At 46.8% G+C, this 20,023-nt stretch overlaps 1 protein-coding gene across 1 annotated transcript in view; it reads left to right on the top strand.

Annotated features, from left to right (window-relative positions):
- ACSM3 (acyl-CoA synthetase medium chain family member 3) overlaps positions 1–20,023 on the top strand; it is a 72,034-nt gene that overhangs the window by 39,578 nt on the left and 12,433 nt on the right. Inside the window, exons 4-7 of the mRNA XM_081089385.1 lie at positions 14,012–14,219; positions 19,088–19,231; positions 19,342–19,498; positions 19,757–19,836. Coding sequence (XP_080945511.1) covers positions 14,012–14,219; positions 19,088–19,231; positions 19,342–19,498; positions 19,757–19,836 — 589 coding nt within the window. The remainder of the gene's footprint in view (positions 1–14,011; positions 14,220–19,087; positions 19,232–19,341; positions 19,499–19,756; positions 19,837–20,023) is intronic.

Here is a 20,023-nt window from a genome sequence, read left to right as displayed (position 1 = left end):
TTTACTTATATACTAGAAGCCCAGTGCATAAAATTTGTACATGGAGGGTGCATTGTACCTTAGCCCAGCCTGCACCCTCTCCAATCTGGGACCCCTTGGGGGATGTCCGACTGCCTCTTGCAATCCGGGACCGTTAGCTCCTAACCGCTCACCTGCCTGCCTGCCTGATCGCACCTAACCCCTCTGCCTGCCTGCCTAATCATGCCTAACCACCTCTGCCTGCTTGCCTGATCACCCCTAACTGCTCCCCTGCTGGCCTGATCGCCCCAACCATCTCTGCTTCTCCTCACACCTGGGACCTGGGCTTCCCTCCCTCTGGCTGGCTGCAGGCACCCAGGACCCGGGCCGGCTTCACAGCCGCAGGGGACCATGGACGGGCTGCTTTGCCTGGGCCGCAGCTGCAGGTACTAGCACCTGGGACCATGAGGTGGGCAGCTTGTCCCTCTCCCGGGCTGCAGACTGGCTGGTCCCCATTCCTCTCTCGCGAGCTCATTTGTGCCTGGCTGGTCCCCATTCCTCTCTCGCGAGCTCATTTGTGCCTGGCTGGTCCCCATTCCTCTCTCGCGAGCTCATTTGTGCCTGGCTGGTCCCCATTCCTCTCTCGCGAGCTCATTTGTGCCTGGCTGGTCCCCATTCCTCCCTCCCCAGTGTTGAGTGTCTAAGCCGTTACAGCATGATGGCATGACAATCATTTGCATATTAGCTCTTTATTACATAGGATTTTTACTTTATTTTTATTGTTGACATTATTATAGTTGTCCCCATTTCCCCCACTTTGCCCACCTCCACCCAGCCCCTGCCCCTGTCCTCTGGCCATCACCTCACTGTTGTCTGTGTCTAAATAGTCCACTGTGACAGTTTTTGGAAACAAAATGATTGCGTTCACAAATGCTGCGTAAGCACATTGTTTTATTAAGAGACTGATTGCCAGGACCACAGATGCATTCACATCAGCTCAGGCAGGAAGAACTGCTGAACACCTGCTGAGAACCTTGCAGAAATGAAGTGCAGGAGGAGTAGTGGTCTCTGCAAGGACCCAGGCTCTTCAGCAGGCAGCTGCTTTCTCGCTCGTGCTCTGGAGCCACAGGGCTCTTGTCTTCGTCGTCTAAGCGTCGCCCCTTTGACTTTTTTCTACTAACACATGGTTTCTCTTCCCTTTCATTTGGCCGGCACGTGACTGCTTGCCACACAGACTCCTCAGGCTCTGACCCTATCCGTCCCATCCAATAATCCACTCTGTCTCTTCAATCAAATACTTGAGGCAAATACTTGAGGCATGGCTTGGGTTAGGCCACTCAGATGTGGTCAGAGGCAACTTCCTCTGATAGAACTTGGTTCCTGAGGCTGTGGGTAGGAGAGCAGGCAGAATCTCTTGGAAGGAGAGAGAGGTGATGAATGATAAGTCTATTATACTAAGTATGCCAGTCTTCATGGCAGAATTGGAAATGTGCTCAGAAATCTCTTAATAAGTTTCCCCTCTTAAGAAACCTTAGGTAGCCCTAACTGGTTTGGCTCAGTGGATAGAGTGTCAGCCTGTGGACTCAAGGGTCCCAGGTTCGATTCCGGTCAAGGGCACGTACCTTGGTTGCGGGCACATCCCCAGTAGGGACTGTGCAGGAGGCTGCTGATCGATGTTTCTCTCTCGTCGATGTTTCCAACTCTCTATCCCTCTCCCTTCCTCTCTGTAAAAAATCAGTAAAATATATTTTTTTAAAAAGAAAAGAAACCTTAGGTAGTTGAAATATCTACAAGGACTTCAGTTCTCGTATTTCTTAGGGTTATATACATATGTGATAAAATGATTAAGAACGGCAAAGGAATGTTTAACATATTTGGCCAATAGCTTTCTGGGAAGCTGGGGCCAGGCACATGGGGCCTCACACATATTGTTAAATTCTTTTTCTTAGGTTAGGTGGTAAGTAATACATACGTTTATATTTTAAAAGTAAGTCATATAGATACACTGCATAAATTCTGTTGCATGTTTGCTATATTTTGCAATAAAAAAATAAAAATGGCCCTGGCCAGGTTGGCTCAGTGGATGAGAGCGTCAGCCTGTGGACCGAAGGGTCCCAGGTTTAATTCCAGTTAAGGGCACATGCCTGGGTTTTGGGCTTGATCCCCAGTCGGAGTGTGCAGGAAGCAGCCAATCAATGATTTTATCTCATCATTGATGTTTCTATATATCTCGCCCTCTCCCTTCCTCTCTGAAATCAATAATAATTAAAAATGTAGAATTGAATGTTGTCTTTGAGGAGTCTTAAAAAGTTTAGAAATGCATTACTAAATGGGAGAAGAGTGGGATGAGTTTTACTGTGTTTCCCCAAAATGAAAGGTGCCGAGTCCTACAGAGAAACAGTGCTAAGCTGTGGCTCTCATGCCTCTGACCAGCAACATCAGCATTCCTGGGAACTGGTCAGAAATGTAAATTCTCTGGCCCCAGAGCTACTGAATCCCAAACTCAGTGGGGACAGGCAAAACCCAGCAATCTGTGTTTAATAAGCCCTTCAGGTGGTTCTGATGCCTGGTCAGGTTCGAGAACCACGGAGCAGAGGAGGGAAACTGTCTGACTGGAAGCCTTGAAGACATCACAGCCCTGTCTGATATTGACCAGAGCTGGGCACTAGCCTGGCAGGTCAGAAGTTGGTCCGTGTCAGTGCGTGGAGAGTACAGCACAGGATCTTGGGGTGTGGCGAGGGGCCCTCATTACCAGGTTTATGCTATGGAGTGGGTGACACTACCAACTGATCTATTTGCATGAAGGACCAAAAGACTCTGGCATGAGTAACCCTTTCTCCCTGTTAAGACACCTGCACGACAAGAGGAAGTTTAGCTGGAAGTGTGTTTGATGAACAGTAACTTTCATCATTTACTGGCACCAGAATTTGAAAGTCCAATCTATCCACCAATCCCTCTATACCCACCCATACAACCATGCAACAGGTGGTCACTGGGCACTTGCTCTGTTTCAGGAGCGATGAGGTGTAGGGTCCAGTGGGAGAGAGTCACGAGATATATAAACACATACTGTATAAGTGTGACAAGTCCTAGGAGAGAACACAGCAGCCATCGGAATGTGTAAGAGGGACCACTGAGACTAAGGAAGTCAGGGTGTTTTTGCTGAGACCTGAGGGACGACTCCACCAATGGAGAAGGTAGGTGATGGGATCATTCTAGCAAGTGGAAGAGCAGGCACAAAGGTGCTGAGGCAGGAGGTGACTGGTAGGTTTGAAATGTAAAGCACCTGGTGTGAACGTGGGTGCTGGCTAGGGATCACCGCATCCCAGGACCTAACATGAAGTCCCCCACCCGTGACCGCCTCTAGACAGGCCTGGGTGGGTGTGCTCGGGATGCCCAGCAAGTGTCCTTCCCACCTGCCCTGTGGTGCAGGGGCCCTCCTGAGGCCAGTCCTCTGCTAACATAGCATATACCAGGTGCAGGTTGCTCCTCTGTGAATCATGTCTGCTTTCACTGACTTTGCATGTTTCCTTCTGACCTTGTTTATGTTGAGTTTATAGTTTAGCTCTTCAGAGGCAGTCTAGTTCCCTTATTTCCAGTTTCTCAGAGAGTTCTGTTCGACAGCCCTCAAAAACATACTCTTTATATCACATTTTAATTTTCCAACTCTTCGTATTATTACAAGCCAAATCCAGTTACACCAGAAATCTTAGTATATAGTTATTTTAAAATATTAATTCCCAATGAGCTGGTCCCTTTCTTTAAGTGTTAATTACCACAAAAAGCTAGTGAAATACCCAATATCAGCTCATAGATCTTTATGAGGCTTCTGTAATGTATGTGGCCCCTCTGGCTTAAAAAAAGACAACATTTGTTCATTCAGTCTTCATGAGAGTCTTATGATTTTCTTTTTTTTTGGGGGGGGGCATATTTTATAAATAGGGAGGCCAAAGTTTTCATAGATTGGGGGAAAAAAAACATTAAGTCACAAAACCATAAAAATTCTATAAGAAAACGTAGGCAGCAAAACCTCGGACATCTCACATAGTAGTATTTTCAACAAAACTTCTCCTGAGAAACAAAGGAAAATATAAACAAATGGGACTACATCAAAATAAAAAGCTTCTGCACAGCAAAAGAAACCAGCATCAAAATGAAGAGGGAGTCCACTGTATGGGAGAATGTATTTGCCAATGATAAGTCTGATAAGGGGTTAATTTCCAAAATATATAAAGTACTCATATGAATGATTAAAAATGGCAGCAGAGTAAGAGGATGCTGCTCGGACATGCTCCCAGGAACAAACTGGAAGTACAACTGAAATACGGAAAGGCTTCCTGAATATTCAATGGAAATATCACAGGAGAGAGCCCTGATACCCAAGGACCAAAGGTGGAGACCACATAGAGACTGGTAGGAGGGGTGGAGGCACGAAAGGGTTGGCAGGGCTCCCACAGATGGCAATGGGAGTCCTGGAGAGATATCTCAGCTGTGTGTGGGGGGGCGGGGGGTTGCCACTGAGACTTCTGGAATCTAATCCCAAAGCTGGGCTCCCCAGCAGAGAGCACCAAACTGAGGAGGGTACCCACATAGCATCTAGCTGTGAAAAGCAGTGGGTGCTGTCTGCCAGGGAGTGGCAGCTGAAAGTTCGGGCACCCTCTTAAAGGGCCAATGCACAAAAATTCCCTGTGGAGCCACTCACCTTGTGCTCCAGCAGAGGGTGTGTTAAGTGGACTGGAGCTGTAAGCGCAGAAGCCAGGACTAGGGACTTGGGGGATAAAGCTTAGAAGGCAGACACCCCAAGTTTCCTGGGCTGAGCCATTCCCTCACATATTGGAGGACATCTTTCCCACATAGACACCTGCCTAGCCTGGGGGGAAGACAGTTGAGACACGCTATGAGAGAACACTTTGGCCTGAGGCCACTTAAGGGTTTAAAAGTAATAACCTCCAGGCAGAAGCTACTGCTCCACCCTGTTGAAAAAACTCTTGCCATACCTGAGGATAATTGCCTGGGGGCAATTCAAGTCAGAATCCTATCAGTCTGTAGACAGAGGCATCTCTGGAGGCTTTGAGTCTTTGCCTGATCCAGTTAGTCAGAAACAGCCTTTAACACTGTCATGCACTAGAGATTGAGAGGTGAAGAGGATCTACCTAAAACATAGTCACAAACCCAAACCAACAGCCAAAATGAGGAAACAAAGAAACAACTCCCAAATGAAAGAACTAGCGAATTCTCCAGAAGAAGAGATAAATGAAGCAGAGATAAGAAATGTATCTGAAACAGAGTTCAGATCAGGTACTGTTTTAACATCAGGTACTGATATTAAAGATGCTCATCAGTATGAAAAAAGATATAGTAACTATGAAAAAAGAACAGTCTGAGATAAAGAATGACATAGCACAAATAAAGAATGAACTAGAAGGAATACACAGCAGATTAGGGGAAGCTGAGGATCAAATCAGTGAAATAGAAGACAGAATTGAATATATCACTCAATTAGAGAACCAAAAAGAAGAAAAACAATTAAAAAACGAGGACAGCTTAAGGGAGCTGTGGGACAGTATGAAACCTAACAATATTAGAATGGTAGGTGTGCTAGACAAGGCAAAAAGGGAGAAAGGAATAGAGAAGATGTTTGAAGAAATAATGGTAAAAAATTTCCCTAATCTGCTAAAGGAAAAAGTCACACAAGTTCAGGAGGCACAGAGAACCACAAACAGATCCACGCCCAGACACATCATAATTAAAATGCAAAAAATTAAAGACAAAGAATCTTAAAGGAAGCAAGAGAAAAGAAAACTGTTACCTACAAAGGAGTTCCCATAAGGCTGACACCTGATTTCCCATTTGGCATGAAGTACTCAAGGTAATGGAAAGCAAGGATCTGAGACCAAGATTACTATATCTAGCAAGTCTATCATTCAAGATAGATGGTCAAATAAAGAGCTTCCCAGACCAAAAAAAAAAAAAAAAATGCTAAAGGAGTACATCATCACCAAGCCAGCATTATTAAGAAATGCTAAAGGGATTACTGTAAGGGATTGCTGAGAAGAAGAAACACAGAGAGAAAACTAGCCATACAGAATTAAAATGGCAATAAATAAGTACCTCTCAATAATGACCCTAAATGTAAATGGATTAAATGCCCCAATCAAAAGGTGTAGGGTAGCGGCCCTGTAGGTTAGCCCAGGGCAGCACAGACCCAGAAAAGTGACCCAGACAGAGAGAAACCAAGATATTGGCATAGGTGAACACCTAAAATTGCTGCCTCGCACAACCACTTGAAAACTACAACTAAAAGACAAAACGAACATCATCCAGAACCACAGGAAGGCTGGCTGAGTGGAAATTCTACAACTAGAAAGAAAGAGAAAAGCACACTGAGACTCAGAGGAAGTGCGGAAGTAAAGTGCAGAGGTATGGAGGCGCACGTGGAAAGGGCTGGCAACTGAGGACACAGTTGTCTTTTTCAATCGGAAGGGAGTCTCAAGCTCCCGACTGCTCTGAACTCCAGTTTCAGGAGAGTCTCTGTGGACCCAGACTCATACGGGGAGAAACTGGACTGTCTGGCATTGGGCGGAACTCGAGGGCGGCTTTCTCTCAGAGGTGCTTGCAGCGATTACCAGGACACTGAGACCCCGGGCCTCTTACGGCAGGGCTGAGGATCAGCCATAGCTATTTGCTCCACCCTGTTGATTCCCTGAGACCCCGCCCCACCCAAGCTGTGGCAGAGGCTTTTGCATATGAATGTCCTGGCCCTTTGCAATCTAAAATTACCTAACAAACTGCACCTGGGTCAGAGAGACCCAGAACATCCAAAAGAAGGCCCAAGGCCCCACAGCAGCTTGCATTGCATCACAGCTGGGCCTCATCTGGGCACCTCCAAACCCCAAACAAGGAAGGGGAATCTGCAGATCTCTCCATAGCTCCTGCTGAGTAGCCTCAGGCAGAGGCTAAATTAGCACCTCCTTAGAGATCCAAGAGCCAGCGTACCTAGTGGTCACAGTGGGACCATCCAGATTACAACTCCTCAGATCCATAAAGGACACACTCAGGGGGCAGACTCAGGGAGCACCAAAGCCCCACTGAAGCAAGTCTTGCCCCAGAAGAGTGTCTTCAGCACAGAAGTTCTCCCACCATAGACACAGCTACTTCTCACAGCCAATTGGCCTGGAGGTCAATTCCTCCCAGTGATACCAACAACAATCAAGGCTTAACTACAATAAGACTGTGCAAACAGCCTACAAAGGGGTGCACCAAGAGTGTCCACCTCAGGTAATTGGGGAAGCTGAGCCACTGGGCCCCATAGGACACCTAGCACAAAGCCACTCTATCAACACAAGGAAGCAGCCAAAATGCGGAGACAGACAAACAGGTCCCAATGACAGAAATGGAGGAAAGCAAACTACTCGATATAGAGTTCAAAACCATGGTTATAAGATTTTTCAAGAATTTTCTAGAAACCGCCAATAAATTTAGTGAGACCCTCGAGGATATGAAAAGGACCAACTAGAAATTAAGCATACACTGACTGAAATAAAGAATAATACACAGAGATCCAACAGCAGACTAGAGGATCCAAAGAATCAAGTCAAAGATTTGAAATACGAAGAAGCAAAAAACACCCAACCAGAAAAGCAAAAAGAAAAAAGAATCCAAAAATATAAAGATAGCGTAAGGAGCCTCTGGGACAACTTCAGGCGTACCAACATCCGAATTATAGGGGTGCCAGAAGAAGAGAGAGAGCAAGATATTGAAAACCTATTTGAAGAAATAATAACAGAAAATTTCCCCAACATGGTGAAAGAAATAGACTTACAAGTCCAGGAAGCGCAGAGAACCCCAAACAAAAGGAATCCAAGAGGACCACACCAAGACACATCATAATTAAAATGCCAAGAGCAAAAGACACAGAGAGAATCCTAAAAGCAGCAAGAGAAAAACAGTTACCTACAAAGGAGTACCCATACGATTATCAGCTGATTTCTCAACAGAAACTATGCAGGCCAGAAGGGAGTGGCAAGAAATATTCAAAGCGGTGAATAGCAAGAACCTACAACCAAGATTACTTTACCCAACAAAGCTATCATTCAGAATTGAAGGTCAGATAAAGAGCTTCCCAGATAAGAAAAAGCTAAAAGAGATCATCACCACCAAACCAGTATTATATGAAATATGAGGCCTGGTGCACAAAAATTTGTGCACTCAGGGGTGTGTCCTTCAGCCCGGCCTGTACTCTCTCGCAGTCTGGGACCCCTCGGGGGGTGACCACCTGCTGGCTTAGGCCTGCTCCCTGGGGATTTGGCCTAAGCTGGCAGTCAGACATCCCTCTGGCAGCCTGGGAGCCCTCAGGGGATGTCCACTTGCCAGCAGGAAGCAGGCCTAAGCTGCAGTCGGACATCCTTAGCACTGCAGAGGAGGCAGGAAAGGCTCCCACCACCACCGCTGTACTGGCAGCCATCAGCCTGGCTTGTGGCTGAGCAGAGCTCCCCCATGTGGGCAGCTCCTGCACTGAGCGTCTGCCGCCTGGTGGTCAGTGTGTGTCATAGTGACCAGTCATTCCCAGTTGTTCTGCCCTTAGGGTCAGTTTGCATATTACCCTTTTACTATATAGGATAGAGGCCTGGTGCATGGGTGGGGGCCAGCTGGTTTTCCCTGAAGGGTGTCCCAGATCAGGGTGGGGATCCCGCTTGGGTGCCTGGCCAGCCTGGGTGAAGGGGTGATGGCTGTTTGCAGCTGGTCACACCACCTTCAGGGTGGGGGTCCCCACTGGGGTGTCTGGGCAGCCTGGATGAATGGCTGATGGCTGTTTTCAGGCTGGCCACACCCTCTATAGGGTGGGGGTTCCCACTGGGGTGCCTGGCCAGTCTGGGTGAGGGGCTGAGGGCCGTTTTCAGGCTGGACAGTGACTGAAGCTCCCAGCCTCTCCTTTTTTTCTTTTTTCTTTTTTATTCTGGGATTTATTTACCTCCTATAATTGAAACTTTGTTGCTGTCACTGGAGCTGAGAGCTGGCTCCTGCTCGCTGCAGCTCTGAGGCCATGGCCTGCTGAAAGCAGGTATCTGGGGCTTGCTTAGCTTCTATACTTGAAACTTAGTTGCTTTCAGAGCTCAGAGGCAGGCCGCAACAGGCAGGGAACCTTGGCTTCCTCCATCACTGGAGCAAGCAAGCCTCCTGCTCGCTTCAGCTGCATGGCTGCCAGCCGCCATCTTTTTGGGCGGTTAATTTGCATATCGCCCTGATTAGCCGATGGGAAGCGTAGCAAAGGCATGGTCAATTACCCTTTTTGTCTTTTATTAGATAGGATGCTGAAAGGTATTCTTTAAGAAGAGGAAGAAGAAGAAAAAGGTAAAGATAAAAATTATGAACAACAAATACATATCTATCAACAAGTGAATCTAAAAATCAAGTGAATAAAAAAATCTAATGAACAGAGTAAACTGGTGAATATAGTAGAATTGGGCATAGAAAGGGAGTGGACTGAAAATTCTCTGAAGGAAAAAGGTATGGGGGGTGCGGGAAGAGACTGGACAAAAATCGTACACCTATGGATGAGGACAGTAAGGGCAGAGTGTGGGGTGGGAACGGTAAGGGCAGAGCGTGGGGTGGGAACCGGGTAGAGGGGACCTATGGCGGGGGAAGAGAGGAACAACTGTAATAATCTGAACAATAAAGATTTATTTTTTTAAAAAAGGTGTAGGGTAGCGGAAGGGATACAAAAACATGACCCAACTATATGCTGTCTACAAGAGATGCACCTCAAAACAAAAGACACACACAGGATGAAAGTGAAGGATGGAAAAAAAATTTCCCATGCAAGTGGAAAAGAAAAAAAATAACTGGAGTAGCAATACTCACATCCAACAAAATAGACTTTAAAAGCATCATGCTAAGCGAAATAAGCCAGTTGGAGAAGGATAAATATCATATGATCTCACTCATTTGTGGAATATAATGAACAACATAAACTGATGAACAAAAATAGAGCCAGAGGGGGGGAAAAATACTAGAATATAATAGAAGTAATTCTGTTATTAGCAGATTTTTAATATTTCTGACAACTTTTGTGATAGCATACTGTTAGTACAGTTTTGGTAATATTATTATACTTAAAATCCTTTTCTTGAAATATTAATGTTTATTGCATGTAATATTATATGTAAGATCATTTTTCTTTAATAATTTGTGTTTATTGAATGTAACATCATATTTAAAATGGCTTTTCTTGAGATATTAAGGTTTATTGCATGTAACATTATTATATTAAAAATCATTTTCCTTGAAACTGAAAAAAAATAAAGTACTCATACAACTGAACAAAAGACAAACAATCCAATTAAAAAATGGGCAAAGGACCTACATGGACACTTCTCCAAAGAGGACATACAGAAGGCCAAGAGACATATGAGAAAATGCTCAACGTCATTAATCATTAGAGATACAAGTTAAAACGACAATGAGGTATCAGAATGGCTACCATCAACAAATGACAAGTGCTGGCGAGGATGTCCACTGCAGGTGGGAATGCAGACTGGTGCAGCCACTGTTGGAAAACTGTGTGGAATTTCCTCAAAAAGTTAAATATGGAACTGTCATTTGACCCAGTGATCCCACTTCTAGGAATATATCCTAAGAGTTCTGAAACACCCTATGTGTATAGCAGCACAATTTACAATAGCTAAGATCTGGAAACAGCCATTAGCAGATGAGTGGATAAAAAAGCTGTGGCACATTTACACCATGGAATACTATGCAGCAGTATAAAAGAAGGATCTCTTATCCTTTGCAACAGCAGAGAATTATGCTAAGTGAAATAAGCCAGTCAGAGAAAGACAAGTATCACATGATCTCATTCATATCTGGAATCTAATGAACAAAATAAACTGATGAATAAATTAGAACCAGAGGCACGGAAAAATGGAATAGACTGACTGATCTCAGAGGGAAGGGGGAGATGGGGTGGGGGTGGGGATGGGGTGAGATTAACCAAACAAGTTATATGCATATATGTATAACCCGTGGACACAGACAATAGGGTGGCGAAGGCCTGGAGGAGCAGGAACCAGATGGAAGGGGGCAGTGGGGGCAAAAGGGGGGACATCTGTAATACTCTCAATAATAAAGATAAATTTAAAAAACACAACATTACGTCATTTCCCCAAAGTCACTTGGCAAGTCAGAACTAGACTTGCAGTTGCCAACATTTGCTACAAGCTTCATAAAATTTCAAATAGGAATAGCTCTTAAAAACCACCTAGTTCATTTTTCTCAAACTTTGATGTGCACATGAATCACTTGGGAATCTTGTTACACAGACAACAGTATGGGTACCAGAGGGAAGAGGGTGGGAAGGGGTAGTAAAGTGTAAAGGGGGTCACATTAATGGTGGTGGGAAAAGATCTGATGGGTGGTGAACACAATACAGTACGCAGATGATGTATCAGAGAATGGTACACTTGAAACATATATCATCTTATTAACCAATGCCACCCCAAGAAATTTAATTAAAAAGCTGTTTTAATGTGGATTCTGACCCAATAAGCCTGGTTGCAGCTGAGAGTTCCTAATAATAATTATTTTTTCTGTTAATCCTCACTGATGATATTTTTCCATTGATTTTTAGAGAGCATGTAAGGGAGAGGGAGAGACGGAGAAATATCTATGTGAGAGAGACACATGGATTGGCTGTCTCCTGCACGAACCCTGACTAGGGCCAGGGAACCTACAACCAAAGTACATGCCCTTGAGTACATGCTCTTGACTGGAATCGAACCCCGGACCGTTCAGACTGCAGGTTGATGCTCTATCCGCTGAGTCAAACTGGCTAGTGCAATAGGTTCTTTTTTAAAAAATATATTTTATTGATTTTTTACAGAGAGGAAGGGAGAGAGTTAGAAACATCGATGAGAAACATCGATCAACTGCCTCCTGCACACCCCCCACTGGGGATGTGCCTGCAACCAAGGTACATGCCCTTGACCAGAATCGAACCTGGGACCCTTCAGTCCACAGGCTGATGCTCTATCCACTGAGCCAAACCGGTTAGGGCAGGCAATAGGTTCTTTTAAAGATATATGAATTATGTATTGGCTGACATTAATTATCTAAGGGTGATGTATTTAAGTACTGTGCTTCTTAGTGCAGAATCTCAGAGGGAAGGGGGGTCGAGAAGGGAAGTAATCAACCAAGGACCTTGGATGCATATGTGCATGGCCCATGGACACAGACAATGAGGTGTGGGGGAGGGCCAGCTTGGAGGGGGTCAATGGGGAAAATGGGGGACACAGTAATAAAAAAATAAATAAAAGTAAATACTGTGCTTCTTCATGATGTGCTGACTCACTGTTCGTGCCTCACACTTTGGAAAGTGTCGGGTAGCTGCCTGTCCCCAGGTGAGACATCTCACAGGAGTAGCCTTGGAGTTACACCTGGTCAGCGTCGGCTTGTTACAAAGAGGAGATATTCCACAACCAGGACCCCATCACAAGGCTCTGTGGTTGCAGTTGCCTGTTTCTTCAGCACTCCCTGGAGGCTTAGCCTTTCTGAAGTGGAAGGACTCAGGGTGGAGCCTGGGTCACGGGAGGAGTCGGGCACGTGAAGTGAGTGCCTTCCTCCCTCTGGGAAGGTCTGGAACCCAAGTGTTGAAATGAAGCCTGGGTGGCTATAGGCCAGTGGTTCTCAAACTTCCTAATGCTGCGACCCTTTAGTACAGTTCCTCATGTTGTGGTGACCCCCAATTTCATTGTTACAAATTGAACATAATTAAAGCATAGAGATTAATCACAAGAACAATCCTATCTAATAATAGACAAACACGGTAATTGACCGTACCTTTGCTATGCTTCCCATGGGCTAATCAGCGTGATATGCAAATTAACCACCAACAAAGATGGCGGTTAATTTGCATACGTAGGCTCCAAGCAGTGGAGCGAAGCCTGACGGCCCAGGGCAAGCAGAGCAGCGAGGTCTGACGTTTCCGGGGCCGGCTCCTGCCAGAACTTGGCCAGAGTGAAGGCCTGGGCCCCGGGTGCCGGAGGCAAACCGGTGCCAGCAGCCAGGGGAAAGGAAGGCCTATTGCACAAATCTCTTCGTGCAGTAGGCCTCTAGTATGTAATTATATATGTTTTCCGATGGTCTTAGGCGACCCCTGTGAAAGGGTCATTCGACCCCCAAAGGGGTCATGATCCACAGGTTGAGAGCCGCTGCTATAGGCAGATTCAATATATAAACATATAGTCTTGAAAGCCCATTAATCCTTTGAGAAAACAATAGCTAAAATGTGTTCAGCACTATTTTAAATTTGTTACACATTTTAATTAATTTAATCCTCAGCAATCCTATTATTATTATAATCCCCATTTTACAGCTGCACAACTTGGGACTCATGGAGATGAAGTGGCTTGTCCAAGGCCAACCTATCAGAGTGCCCGGCTCTGCAGGCTCTGCACTCAGCCTTGCCCTTCACCTGCAGAGAGAGCAGTTAGCACAGGCGGTGGCGGCGGCACAGAGCGGGGTGGCTGCCTCAGTCCTGCCCTCTGGGAAGAAGCGGAGCAGCCGTGCATTCTAAGAGGCACTGAATGAAGTGGCCTCGTGCACACTGGCTCGGGAGGCTCAGGGACCAGTCCTGCATGGCTGCCTTCTGCTTCGGTGATGTTGGGAAAGTTATTCATAGCTTTTGTGTTTGGGCTTTTTGGGTGAGGATTATAAATGAGTTAAAATATGCAAAAACACTTAGAATAGCACCTGACTCTCAAGTACTCAATAAGTGCTGGGTAATATACTTTTCAATTAAAACCCTCTTCAAGCTGAATGTTATGGTCTTCAGATAGATAATTATCCAGCATTTACCATCGTTTCATTTTAGGCCAAAGCTTTGAGATCCCATGAAAGGCAAAAGCAGAGTAATGAAAGGAAGACAGATAGACACCTTGCCTGGGAAGTGGACGAAGCCATTCTGAGAAATGCAGAATGCACGGAGCTACCTGCACACCCTGACTAACAGGGTGGGGAAGCCTTCCTTCTAAACATTGTTTCTTTTGTGCTCCTTTAGGTGCAGTTTTCATTCCAGGGACCACTCAGCTGACCCAGAACGACATCCTCTACAGACTGCAGTCTTCAAAAGCCAAGTGCATTGTCACCCATGATGCTGTCGCCCCAGCAGTAGATGCGGTGGCATCTCAGTGTGAAAACCTGCGCTCCAAGCTCATTGTGTCTCAGAACCCCCGAAAGGGGTGGGGGGACCTCAAGGAGATGATGAAGTGAGTAACCATCATTGTAGAATAGCTTCCCCAAAAAAAGACAGCATTGGCCAGATACTCAGTCCACGAGTGATGTGATCAGAAAAATGACAATAAAAACAATAAACAGCCCAGCCAGCATGGCTCAGTGGCTGAGCATCCACCTATGAACCAGGAGGTCACAGTTCAATTCCCAGTCAGGGCACAAGCCTGGGCTCGGGCTCGATCCTCAGTAGGAGGCGTGCAGGAGGCAGCCAATTAGTGATTCTCTCTCATCATTGATGTTTCTATCTCTCTCTCCCTCTCCCTTCCTCTCGGAAATCAATAAACATATATTAAAAAACACACCATAGGCCCTAACTGGTTTGGCTCAGGGGCTAGAGCATCGGCCTACAGACTGAGGGGTCCCAGGTTCAAGTCTGATCAAGGGCATGTACCTTGGTTGCAGGCACATTCCCAGTAGGGGGTGTGCAGGAGGCAGCTGATCAATGTTTCTCTCTCATCGATGTTTTTAACTCTCTATCCCTCTCCCTTCTTCTCTGTAAAAATCAATAAAAAATACATTAAGAAACACCATAGGCAAAGGGAGCAGCTGGTGATTAGCACTGTGCCAGGGTGCAGCTCTGAGGCAGGCAGGAGCTGGGCCTGTTTTCATAGTTGGGATTTTTAGGAAGCAGACCCTGAGACAGAGATTAATCGAATTAAGAAGTTTACTAATTTCTCTTAGGATCAACACCTGTGAAGGAAGGCAAAGAATGTGGGATTCGGCAAAAGAAGAAATTTATCTGCCGTGTACTCCCAAAAAAGCCTCCAGCCGACCCATTGAGGCCCCTGGAGTTTGGATAGCCCCTCAGAGAAGTTCCCAGCTAAAGTACTAGTAAGAAGCCTGGCCTTGGGCGAGGCAGCTGTCAGAGGGCTCCGAGTAAGTCCTCCATCCCGGCAGCAGGGTTTAGCAGGTGCCACAGCATCAACTGCAGAGCTTGGAGCAGCTCCAAAAGCAGAGGAGAGCAACACTGCTGTCAGCCTCACAGAACACTCATGAGTGTAGAACCCTCAGTATTCATTAATGCAGTTATGAAACGGAATTATTCTGATGCCCACGCCCTGCGGGGGGCTTCCAGGGCTCTTGTCAGGTGTTGGTTCTCTCTCAGCTTCAGGAGGACTGCAAATTCCTTGTCTAGAATGAGCTTGCCTCACTCAAGGGTTTGGGAGCATGCTCCCACCTTCTCTCAAACAGCTAACAAGTATTGAGTTCTTACCAATGGCCAAGGACTATTTTAATAAAAATAATGTGGTGGCTACAATATAGCTGCCATGTCTGTGGCTCTGGTGTATGCCAAAACTCTTCCAAGCACTTGAGATGTATTAGCTCATTAATCTCACCACCTCGGGGTAGACACTGATTATACAGATGAATAAGATCAGATGCTAGGGTCTGGCAGTGCTGGTTCAAACCCAGGCAGTGTGGCTGCTGAGCCCACACTCCTGCCTGTGACCTTCAAGGGCTCTAGTAGTGAGAGACTGATATGGTAACTCTGCCTCAGGCTTCAAAGGAAACCATATTTGTGATAGGAGTGACAGGTACAGGGCTCTAGGTACTACCTATTTTTAAGGAAGATAATTATGGAATCAGAGACCAATCACACTTCGTCTGGCTCTGCTACACTTTGAAAACAGCTTTCCTGCCCTGGCTGGTTTTGCTCGGTGGATAGAGCATCAGCCTGCAGACTGAAGGATCCTGGGTTCGATTCCAGTGAAGGGTACATGCCTGGGTTGTGGGCTTGATCCCCAGTAGGGGGCATGCAGGAGGCAGCCAATCCATGATTCTCTCTTGTCATTGGTGTTTCTATCTCTCTCTCCCTCTCTCTTCTTCTCTCTGAAACCAATCTACACTAATAACAGACAAAGATGCTAATTGACCGTACCTTTGCTACACACTAAGCCACATCCACCAGCCAATCAGAGCAACTATATGCAAATTAACCCAACCAAGATGGCGGCCAGCAGCCACGGAGCTGGAGCAAGCAAGAGGCTTGGTTGCCCAGGCGATGGAGGAAGCCAAGCTTCCCGCCTGCCCTGAGCCGGCTGTGTCCTCCGCTCATGGCAACAAAGTTTCAATTATAGAAGACAAATAAATCCCAGATACCTGCTTCCAGCCAGCCTCCACTGGGAGCTGGGGTGGCTGGGGGTTGTGGCCAGCCTGCAAACAGCCATCAGCCCCTCACTCAGGCTGGCCAGACACCCCAGCAGGGACCCCCACCCTGAAGGGGCTGTGGCCAACCTGCAAACAGCCATCAGCCCCTCACCTAGGCTTGCCAGGCACTCCTGTATAATAAAAGGGTAATATGCAAATTGACCCTAACAGCAGAATGACTGGGAATGACTGGTCACTGTGACACACATTGACCACCAGGGGGCAGACGCTCAATGCAGGAGTTGCCCCCTGGTGGTCAATATGCTCCCACAGGGGGAGCTCTGCTCAGCCACAAGCCAGGCTGATGGCTGCCAGTACAGCGGTGGTGGTGGGAGCCTCTCCCACCTCCTCAGCAGCGCTAAGGATGTCCGACTGCAGCTTAGGCCTGCTCCCCGCTGGCAGGTGGACATCCCCTGAGGGCTCCTGGGCTGCCAGAGGGATGTCTGTCAGCTTCGGCCCAATCCCCCAGGGAGCAGGCCTAAGCCAGCAGGTGGTCATCCCCCAAGGGGTCCCAGACTGCAAGAGGGCACAGGCCGGGCTGAGGGATCCCCCCTCCCCTTGAGTGCACAAATTTTTGTGCACAGGACCTCTAGTAAAAATATATTTAAAAAACAAAACAGCTTTCCTACATTTCTCATGGCCTGGCTGCTCTGATTGATTCAGCCTTGGCCTGATAAACTCTGTATGCTTCGTAGATGCTGGATGTGCAGAGCTTGCCTACTCTCAGCTGCCCTGATGTCTGACTTACATAACAGCTCAGTTATCCTTCAGAACTAAATGCTTTCTTTCTCTTTAACTGGGGTCCTTCCTTCCCTGGATGGGTGCTTAGATCCCCTTAAGTGTTTCTATTTACTGTATTCAGAACCATGTAGATGCTCATGTGGGAAACAGAACAACAATCCTCCAGAAGTCAGCAAACACCTCCCATAAAAGGAGTGGGGAATAAATATTTTAGGCTGTGCAGGCTGTGCACCCTGCCTCTGTCACAGCTGCTCACCTCTGCTGTTGTAGAATGAGAACAGCCATAGGCTATATGTAAATGAATGGGCATAGCTGTGTTCCAATAAAACTTTATTTAAAAAAACAGGAGGTGGGCCAGAGTTGTCCTGTGGGCAGTAGTTTGCCGACCCCAGCTTTATATACCACTAGAGGCCCGATGCACGAAATTCATGCAAGAGTAGGCCTTCCTTCCCCCAGTTGCCAGCACCGGCTTCCCTCTGGCACCGGGGACCCAGGTTTCCCTCACAGCCCTGGCTTCGCCTAGAAGGTCATCTAGTCTAATTAGCATATTATGCTTTTATTATTATAGACTAGAGGCCTGTTGCATGAAGAGATTCGTGCAATAGGCCTTCCTCTCCCCTGGCTGCTGGCACCGGTTTGCCTCCGGCACCCGGGACCGAGGCCTTCACTCTGGCCGAGTTCTAGCCGGAGCTGGCCCCAGAAATGTCAGGCTTCGCTGCTCCCCTGGCTCCGGAGCCGTGAGGCCTCACTGCTCCACCAACCCCAGAGCCGTGAGGCCTCGCTGCTCTGCCGGCCCCAGAAATGTCAGGCCTCACTGCTCCACTGGCTTCGGGTCGTCAGGCTTCGCTCCACCACTTGGAGTCTACGTATACAAATTAACCGCCATCTTTGTTGGTGGTTAATTTGCATATCGCACTGATTAGCCAATGGGCGGTGTAGCAAAGGTACGGTCAATTACCATGTTTGTCTATTATTAGATAGGATTACCCATGACTTCTATTAACATACTCATTTCTTTTAAAAAATATATATCACATTTTGCCCTACCTGGTTTGGCACAGTGGCTAGAGCAGGGGTGGGCAAACTTTTTGACTTGAGGGCCACAATGGGTTCTTAAACTGGACCGGAGGCCGGAACAAAAGCATGGATGGAGTGTTTGTGTGAACTAATGTAAATTCAGAGTAAAAATCATTACATAAAAGGGTACGGTCTTTTTATTTTTTTAGTCTTATTCATTTCAAACGGGCCGGATCTGGCCCGCGGGCCATAGTTTGCCCACGACTGGGCTAGAGTGTTGGCCTGTGGACTGAAGGGTCCTGGGTTTGATTCTGGTCAAGGGCACATACCTTGGTTGCAGGCTCCTCCCCCAGCCTGGGCCCTGGTCGGGGCTCATGCAGGAGGCACTCAATTGATGTGTTTCTCTCACATCGATGTTTCTCTGTCTTTCCGTCTCTCTTCCACTCTCTCTAAAAAGCAATGGAAAAATATCCTTGGGTGAGGATTAACAAAAAAAAGAAAATCACATTTTAAAGCATTCTTGGTGAAGGGGCAGTTCTGCACAAATCCATCTGTTACAACATCCTAGAATTCTCATTCTGCTGCAGGAATGATACAACTCTTGAGTGTTTAAAACGCACTAATTGTGTAAGCATACAATTAAAGGCTATGAAACTGGCCATTATAAGTGGGCTATCGATGGCAGTTAATCTGATTCTAGAAAGCACCTGAGAAGATGGAGAGGGAGATGGCATTCACCTTGAATTCAACCCAAATCACTGGGGGCCTGACCACTGGGAAACGTGATCCGAGTGGATGGTTTCTCGTCCTTTTCTGTGCCGACAGTCTGTCCTGCGGTGTTTAATGTGCAGAGTCACTGCAGTTCTTCCTTCCTCCACAGGCCAGGAACAACCACACGTGTTTAACGTGCACATTCACCGTAGCTCTTCCTTCCTAGGCGTGCCACTGACAACCACACGTGTGTGGAGACAAGACACGATGAGACCATGGCCATTTACTTCACCAGCGGCACGAGCGGATCTCCCAAAATGACTGCACACACCCACAGCAGTTACGGTTTAGGATTGTCTGTAAACGGAAGGTAGGCTCACAGAGCTGCAGCTGGAGGGTCCACAGCTGCCAGGTGATGATTCCTTTGTTGGTCTTTTGGATTTGTTTCCCACATGGGTCAGGCCTATGCTCTGTTTCCAGGTTCTGGCTGGATTTGACACCTTTGGACGTGATGTGGAACACCTCTGACACAGGCTGGGCCAAGTCTGCATGGAGCAGCGTGTTTTCGCCATGGATCCAGGGAGCATGTGTATTTGCACATCATTTGCCGCAGTTTGAGCCAACTTCCATCTTGCAAGTAAGCAGAGCCCAAGAGGTCAGAGTTGAGAAATGCGTTAGCAGTGCTGCCCACAGGACTGCGCACACGTGCTTGCAGAAATCAGAGCACAACGTGATTTAAGGCATTTCACATCTAGAAAGTAAAACAACCTGAACAGATAAGTTGAGGAAAGGTGTGAGTGCATTTATGTTAGAATAATCACTGTGCCTCCCATAGACACTTAGGCACTTATTAAAGTTGTAGTAAGACCAAGAGTTTACTTCTTATACATTGCAGACGCTCTCCAAGTTTCCCATCACAGTCTTCTGTTCAGTGCCAACTGTATACCGAATGCTTGTGCAAAATGATGTGACCAGGTAAGAGAGGTTGGTAAAGAGGCACCTAATGGGGAGAGGGGAGAGAAAGAGAAAGCTCTAAAATAAAAGCTCTTTCTGCCTAAAAACATAATTCCAGACTCTAGGTGTGGCATTTAGCAATCTCTTCTCCTCTCCATCCTCTTGCTCCTCTGTGATAATAATTACCACGCCCAGGGCAGGGTCGGCC

The sequence above is a fragment of the Myotis nattereri genome, assembly GCF_964212035.1.
Source record: "Myotis nattereri genome assembly, chromosome: 4".
NCBI classification, from domain to species: domain Eukaryota; kingdom Metazoa; phylum Chordata; class Mammalia; order Chiroptera; family Vespertilionidae; genus Myotis; species Myotis nattereri.
The sequence above is the reverse complement of the archived record's forward strand: the minus strand, read 5'-3'. Positions and strand labels throughout refer to the sequence as shown.